This window comes from Propithecus coquereli, unplaced genomic scaffold (assembly GCF_000956105.1).
Source record: "Propithecus coquereli isolate 6110/MARCELLA unplaced genomic scaffold, Pcoq_1.0 Scaffold302, whole genome shotgun sequence".
In the NCBI taxonomy this organism is placed as follows: Eukaryota; Metazoa; Chordata; class Mammalia; order Primates; family Indriidae; genus Propithecus; species Propithecus coquereli.
This window is the reverse complement of record NW_012148642.1, coordinates 428,630-436,351: the sequence shown is the minus strand read 5'-3', so window position 1 is coordinate 436,351 and position 7,722 is coordinate 428,630. Positions and strand designations below refer to the sequence as shown.

Here is a 7,722-nt window from a genome sequence, read left to right as displayed (position 1 = left end):
AAATACTTACCATTACCTTGCAATTGCCTACAGTATTCAGTACAGTAACATACAGGTCTGTAGCCTTAGAGCAACAGGCTATACCAAACAGCCTAGGTGTGCAGTAGGCTATACCACCTAGCTTTGTGTGAGTACAAGTATGTTCGAACAACATAAAATCGCCCAAAGGACACATTTCTCAGAATGTAGTCCGTCGTTAAAGCGACACATGACTATTATTTGTTCCTCATGGATTTCTTGCATTAATTTTGGACCTTTTAAAATACTGCATTAAAATATTATTTATCTTGATTGCTAATTTTTTGGCGCCCCCTTAAATTTTGCAGGCTCAGCCCTTTGCCTGTTTCCCTCTTTTTCTGCTTTTCTTACTGCTTCAGGAGGCCTGGGCCATTTTTTTTCTTTGTTTTGTTTTCTGTTTTTCCTCCAGGCAGAGATATTCTGTTTCGCCTACCTCGCTCGCCCCCTTCTGGGACCCGCTGGAACCCTCATTCATCAAATAATTGCATTTCATTAGCTGTACACCATTCGAAACTCTGCCGAACTCACCACTGGGCGGCGTTGATCCATCCACCGGCGCTCGGAAAGAAGCTCCCGGAACTTTCGAGTAAAAAGGGAGCGTGTTTCCCGTGGTGCCGGCCGGCAGTATTTCTACGGCGCACGCTGCGGGACTTTCTGTTTCCTCCTTCCTCTCGCGATTCTTGCGGCTCCGTGCGCCGGAAGTGATCCCCTGGTGGTGGGCTGTCGGGGCTAGAGCGTCTGGAGAGGAAGGAAGGAAAGGCTCTAGTTGTGTTTGTGCGCCTGCGTGGGTCTGGACGTGGTGCTGTGTAGGTGTTTGGTCCTTTTTTTCTCACTCGTCCAGAGGACTGCGCGGTTTCCTTCCAGTTCCGCTACGTGCTTGGGTGGGAGCGCCACCTTTGAGCAAGGGCGCCCGCCTTTCCCGGCAGTGGGGCTGGGGAGCTTGGGGGTCTCCAGCATCCCTTGGTCTTTGTTAACGGGGATGGAGGCAATAATTTTCGCAGCAACAGGTTTCAGATTTAAGTTTCTTGATGACTCTAATATTTAGTGAGTCTTTACTATGTAGGGGGGAATCCTCGTCAAATGTGCTGGGACGTTGGTATGTTGTGGTCGCAAATTGGAGTGCATAGAAATCATGAATGCAGTTAGGAATTTAGGACTGATGAACTTGTGCTCTTGCTGTAAGGTGTAATATTTCTTTATTTTTTTCTTCAGGAAGAGTATAAAGATTAGAGTAAGAAAAGAAAAGAGAAGCCATGTTTCGAAGACCTGTATTGCAGGTAGTCACTTTTCTATGTTAATGCCTGGATATATTATCAGCCATGGTGATCAGATTTCTTTGGGCTTTTGACTGCAGGGGCAAAAGACGTTAAGAGTTCACCCACCCACCTTTGTGTACTCACTTGATATGGAGGATTAGGGACAGATTTTGCCTATGTAAATAATGTCACTAAAACAAAAAAAAATTTTACATTTATTCGCATATGTAATAGAAATAATGTTACTTGCATTTAGATCCGTTAGAGAGCATTTAAAGTCTTTAGTCCAGTTACTCTAGCCAGCCTTAAGCCCACCTAGACTACCATTTTTCCTCACTTACCACATTTGGGCACCAAGTCCTAAAGATTCTCCTTTATAACACATCTCTCCTATGCCCCATCCTCCTGTTAAGACTAAGAAGTGTCAGTTCCTCTGTGAAATCTGTTATCACTCCTTCACCTTATTGTTGAATTAAATTTATTATATATTCTTGGATCTCCACTTTAACCTATATGTATGTACCTTTAACCTTTTTTATGCATTGAAGTGTGGAACATGAAAGTTACTACTGTCTTAGTAATACTTAAATATTATAGTATGACAATGGCTTTAAAACCAAATATAAAAAAGTTAAAAGTTTAATTTTAAAAATTATCCAAGTTAAATAATCCTTTCCCTATTTCTTCTCCAGTAGGTATTGATTTTTGTGTGCCCAAAATGATACATTTTGTTATTATGTAAGATTAATGAGCTCTGGCTTGTCTGAGCACTCAAATTAGTACATTTCTAGAATCATGACACAGGTACTAGTTAGCAGTTTGATTGTGTAGTATGTTGTAACTCACATCTTTATTTTCTTATCCACCCTCTGCCGCAAAATTTAGTGGTGGGATTATATAGCCAACGGTACCCTCGGAAAATGGTGTTTATTTGGTTGGTGGAGTTCTGCTTTTTATGTTAACAGTACTGCCACTTGAAAAATATTTCTCTGATAGAATGATTAGCTCTCTGAGCCCTGAATTCAGTGATATATACTCCTATCTTTATTGTAGCCCTCGAACAAAATCTCTTTAAGGAGGCAGCGGAGGGCAATGGGAAAAGCAGTAGCCTTAGTGTCAGAGGACCCTGGGTTCTTAGAATGATTTGCCACTTATTTTCTGCAGGTCTTGGGCAAGTTGCTTAATTCTTTGAGGCTTAGTTTCCTTGGCTCTAAAGTGGGAATGACATAATTTATAGATTTAGTTTTGGGAATAATTAATACTAGATAAATCACTTAGCTGGTATTCAGTAGTGATGACTGCTACTAAGTGCTGCTATTGTGTGGCAGTGACTACTCTTTCCTGATGACTATGTGACTTTGACTTGGCTAGCTGTATCTTTGTACTTATTCAAAGAACCAAATGTATCTTAGACTTTTTTTAATCTATTGAAAGATGAAATTTCTCATCAAATGTTTATAGAACTCTACATTGGACTAAGCTCGCTATAGAAGTTTAATTTTTGCAATAGTCTTGTGAAGTGGATATTCTGTATCATCGTTTTTTGTTCATTTTTAAGCGAAAATGAGGCTAGTCATATTTGAGGCATCTCCTAATTCCTAATGAATTCCCCAGGAGCAACCAGAGGAAAGCAGTTTCATAGACTCTACAAGTTCTATCCACAGAGAGTCTGACTTTGGAATATGTTCCTCTTGCTATGTCAGAAAGACATTCACGTTGTTAATGGAAGGAATGTATTATTTTGTTGGAATTTAACCTATTTTTTATTCTCTAAACTATCCTTTATGCCTGAGAGTGAGACTTAAGTAATGACATTGCATTTATTCCACACATCCTAACAATTGTTAGATCATTGTTTTTTATGTAATTAATGAATCTACTTATTGATACATTAATTATAAAGGATTGATCTCTTTCTACTCTCCTTTAGTCTAATGATGGACTAAATCTGTACTCAGATAAATCTAAATTTATTAATTTTTAAAGCCTATTATGGCCAAAATATAGAATTAATATACCAGTTGTTTATATTTAAAAAAAAAAAGGTCGGTTGGTCTAGTCTATTGAATCTATATAGCATTTTTTGCTTCTTTCTGTGTCTCCTGCTAATGAAAGCTGGATTTTTAAAATGTTTCGCAGCAACCCTTAGGTACAGGTTAGATTTATAATCACTATCATACTCTATTGTGAAAGTGGTACTGTTTTGATTTTACCTTTTGTGTGCAAACAGAAGTGCCATAATTGGGAGGATTGCCACAAAAGAAACAGGAGAGGACTGTAAATTAAGGCTTGGGCATACTTTCTAGTACCTTTGGGCTCCTGCAGTCACCTGCTCTTAAAGTGTTTGCTTGTTTCTTCTGGCACTGTGTGTTGGGAAAATATGGGAAGAGCTTCTCTTCTCTTCTGGAACTTACAGGAACTACTAACTAAATGGTGAGTGAATATGAGCAGGTTTTCTGCTTGCATTTGCTTTTAACAAATTAAAGCCATGTTATTCTTTTGTTCCCCTTTAGGTACTTCATCAGTTTGTAAGACATGAGTCTGAAATAGCTAGCAATTTGGTTCTTGAAAGATGTAAGTAGCTAATTTCCAAGTTTAAAATGTTATTTATAGTAATGTGCTAATATTCTCAAATGTGCTGTAGAAGAGGTACGTTGTTTGGGTTAACTATATTATCATCCTGTCTTTGGCTTGTGTTTGCTCCTAAGATCTTGGCTTTGTCCCATTGGGCTACAGGTACCTAGTATAAATTGGGCTCTTATCAGGAAGATACTGCTCAATTTTGTCATCACTGTCCAGCTGTAAGAATTTCCTTGTGTCATGTTTGGTTATCTCAGTCCTCCAGGGTTGTGTTCTATTAGGCTGAGATTATGAAAGATACTCTTGCACAGAAGTATTCTGTTGTATTTATAAAGATTTTCAGATCTCAGATTTGTTCTTTTAGTTCCACATACATTTAAAAAAGACATTTTGAAGAATAGTTAAAGATAAAGAGTTTAAAGTTGGTTTTGTGGGGTTGCTTTCTGTATGACTATTTTCTCCCTCTTTTTCTCTCCCACTCTCCCTTTATTCACCCCTTTAATGTATTTTCTGATCTTGTAGAACTTGGGTTTTGCTTAATACAGAGATTGAAGTTGAAGTAGTATTTATAGCTGTTCATCTTCTGGACATTACTCTCAATCTCAGGTGTGGATTTCTTTAATGGTCAATTTGGGCTGCTATAACAAAATATCATCATTTATTTCTCACAGTTCCGGGGGCTGGAAGCCCAAGATCAGGGTTCCAACATGATAGGGCTCTTGGTGAGGGCTTTCTTCCTGGCTTGTAGATGGTGGCCTTCTTACTGTATCTTCACATGGCAAAGAGAGAGAAGCTCTGGTCTCCTCTTTTTCTTATAATAAAACGAACCCCATCATGGGGACCTCACCCTCATGACCTCATTTAAGCCTAATTATCTCTAAATGGCCTCCCCACCCTCCCCTGGCCCAAATACCAGCACATTGAGAGTTAGGGCTTCAACATATGACTTGGAGCGGGTACAAATATTCAGTCCATAACAGGTTCCTAATCTAATTTTATCTCTACATTGCATTTTAGCCCTGAATCGTGTGCAGTTACTTGGGCGAGTGGGTCAGGACCCTGTCATGAGACAGGTGGAAGGGAAAAATCCAGTCACGATATTTTCTCTAGCAACAAATGAGATGTGGCGATCAGGGGACAGTGAAGAATACCAAATTGGTGAGTGGAAAAGATTGGAGTTTTAATTTTATCAGCAATAAACAGACATTATTTATTGCCAATTATCTAATTAGAGATAAGCTACTTTTAGACAGGGTATGTCTTTAATTCTGTTCTGTTCTTAGAAAGTGTGACACTGATTTTGCTGGGCGTGTTGTATGTTAGCATTTGTTTTGTGTGCTGGCATTTGTAACCATATTTCCTATTCCTGTTATCTAGGTGATGTCAGTCAAAAGACAACATGGCACAGAATATCAGTATTCCGGCCAGGCCTCAGAGACGTGGCATATCAGTATGTGAAAAAGGGGTAAGTCGAAGAAGGAAGGATCTTACTGATTCAGTGTTTTAAAGCTGCAGTCCTCAACCTTTTTGGCACCAGAGACTGGTTTCATGGAAGACAGTTTTTCCACTGACGGGGGATGGGGGTGTGTGTAGGGGGGGTGGGGAGTGGTATTCACTGTCTCAGCTGCACCTCAGATCATCAGGCATTAGATTCTCATAAGGAGCGTGAAACCTAGATCCCTTGCGTGTGCAGTTTACAGTAGGGTTTGTGCTCCTATGAGGATCAATGCTGCTGCTGATCTGACAGGAGATGGAGCTCAGGTGCTGATGCAGGCAACGGGGAGCTGCTGTAAATACAGATGAAGCTTGCCAGCAGCTTACCTCCTGTTGTGCGGCCCGGTTCCTAACAGGCCCCAGGTTGGTACCTGTCCATGGCCCAGGGTTTGGGGGCCACGGTTTTAAAGAATTAATTGGTAGCAAGTGTTCTCATGGCAAAAACATGTAACTTCTCCTTTTTCCCTGAGCTGTTTATTAAGTCCTTGATACTGTGCATGGCGTGTTGCTATGTGTGTGACTAATTCACAGGTTTTAGCCTGTGAATGTAAACATGGTTTTAGCCTCCTAAGAACTTACAATTTAGGGCAAGCAAGGCATGTACATAATAGAAGTAGATGAAGCAGGAGAGAAGGCAGAGTGTATTAAGTGCCATTTGGGTAAGTGGAATACAAGCTTTTAGGAGTTACCTTGCCTCTGTGGCCAGGGATTCTGAGAGTGGTGTCTTGTCTCTTGGCATCCACATGATGTCCTTAGTGGAGGATCTGGAATGTCTGAATCCTGACACATTGAGTTATCGTGATGATATTCACAGTAGTTATTTTATATTCGGTAATTTTCTATAGGCTTAATAGTTCCCTTTTAGAATACTTGGATTGAGTATGTATAAAAAATGTCTTTTCCAAACTTGTAGGACAGGGTGTGTTTAACAGCAGTTGTGTTAATAGTTAATATGTTTAGAAATTTACTTGTTTTGTAGAAATAGTCAAAACATTTCTTGAAAAATCATTTCAACAGAGTGACTAAAATTTCTGTTTTCAATAACTGCGTAACTTTTCTTTGTATGTATCTCCATTGCCCTTTAGGTATGTATGTATGAATATGTGCATAAATACACACAAACACATATAGACTATTTCAAGGAAAGTGTCTACTTGCAGTTTCACCTACTGATGGACGAATCTATTTGTGTGTGTGTTTGTGTGTTTTCTTTGGCACCTGATCATTTCACTAGTTTTGTCTTCTTTTTTGGTGGTGGTGGACTGTGAAAACTGGTGCCATTATGGTCATTTTCTACCCTTTAAAATCATCGTATGGTTGTCTAGTTCTAGATAGTATAGAAATTATCGTAGTAATTAACTCCGATACACTGAGCTGAAAACCTCTGTTTTGAATTTTAATAATCTAAGTCCTTTGAGAATAAGGTTATAAACCTCACTATAGAAAGGAATTGATGAATAAGTGAAAATTGAATTTGGTAGGGACTCCAAAATCTAAAGTCAAGGAAAATGACACATTGGAAATCACTCTTTGAAATTTAAAGGATGCCACTGAGTTGTTCTTTGAACAGTTTTTTTTTTTTTTTTTAACTTCCATTAGATAAATAGCTGAAGGATGAAAACATGGTCCTTTTTACTTGGAGGTAAAACTAACTTGAGTTTGTTTGTACATTCTGTTTTAGTACTCCTAATTCTGAACTTTGAGAAGTAGTAGGAAAAATGAGGTTATATATGATTATATGTTTCATCCTTTTATCCATATTATATCCAGAGGTGTATACTCATTATCACCTGTGACCTGACTTTCTTGTAAAGCATATTAGAATCTTGACTGAAAAATGTTAATTTTATTTATATCAGGTCTCGAATTTACGTGGAAGGGAAAGTAGACTATGGTGAATACATGGATAAAAATAATGTGAGGCGACAAGCAACAACGATCATAGCTGGTAAGAAGCTTGTGATAATATTATAGCTATTCTTTTTTCCCCCTCTTTTAAAAGGTTGGCTATGTTGTAAATAACCTTAACAAGGGCTGTGAGTACAGATGCTATGAGAATGAAGGCAATTCACTAGAAGAATTTTGTAACTGGTTTTTCTGCTTGCCAAGAGTTTCTACATTTATTTATTCCTTTAGAAAATTAAAAATAATACTTGCAGTTTTAGATCACAGGTAACTTTTGAGTAGAGTATAAAATTGAATTGTCCATGCTAGTACTTACTGTCGAGAATTAGAAAAATTTAGATCGAGTGTCTTTTGAAGGACATGGCCTAAACAGGGAGAAGCACTCACATTAGAGTTACATTAATGGAAGTGGCCTCAGAAATTTGAAGATTTATTCAGAACCTCTTTGGTGCTCCATATGGTAAAACTT

The 7,722-nt window shown here is 38.5% G+C and overlaps 1 protein-coding gene across 2 annotated transcripts in view; it reads left to right on the top strand.

Moving 5' to 3' along the window:
* The first annotated feature begins 741 nt into the window (after positions 1 to 741).
* Positions 742 to 7,722, top strand: part of SSBP1 (single-stranded DNA binding protein 1, mitochondrial) — a 10,418-nt gene continuing 3,437 nt past the window's right edge. The window contains exons 1-6 of one of the 2 annotated variants that reach the window (XM_012649782.1): positions 742 to 824; positions 1,231 to 1,295; positions 3,788 to 3,848; positions 4,872 to 5,012; positions 5,232 to 5,319; positions 7,208 to 7,296. In XM_012649782.1, the coding sequence (XP_012505236.1) occupies positions 1,272 to 1,295; positions 3,788 to 3,848; positions 4,872 to 5,012; positions 5,232 to 5,319; positions 7,208 to 7,296 (403 nt within the window). In that variant the 5' untranslated portion in view covers positions 742 to 824; positions 1,231 to 1,271. Of the gene's footprint in view, positions 825 to 1,012; positions 1,026 to 1,230; positions 1,296 to 3,787; positions 3,849 to 4,871; positions 5,013 to 5,231; positions 5,320 to 7,207; positions 7,297 to 7,722 lie in introns of those variants that run through there. The other variant, XM_012649784.1, reaches the window with a different exon arrangement.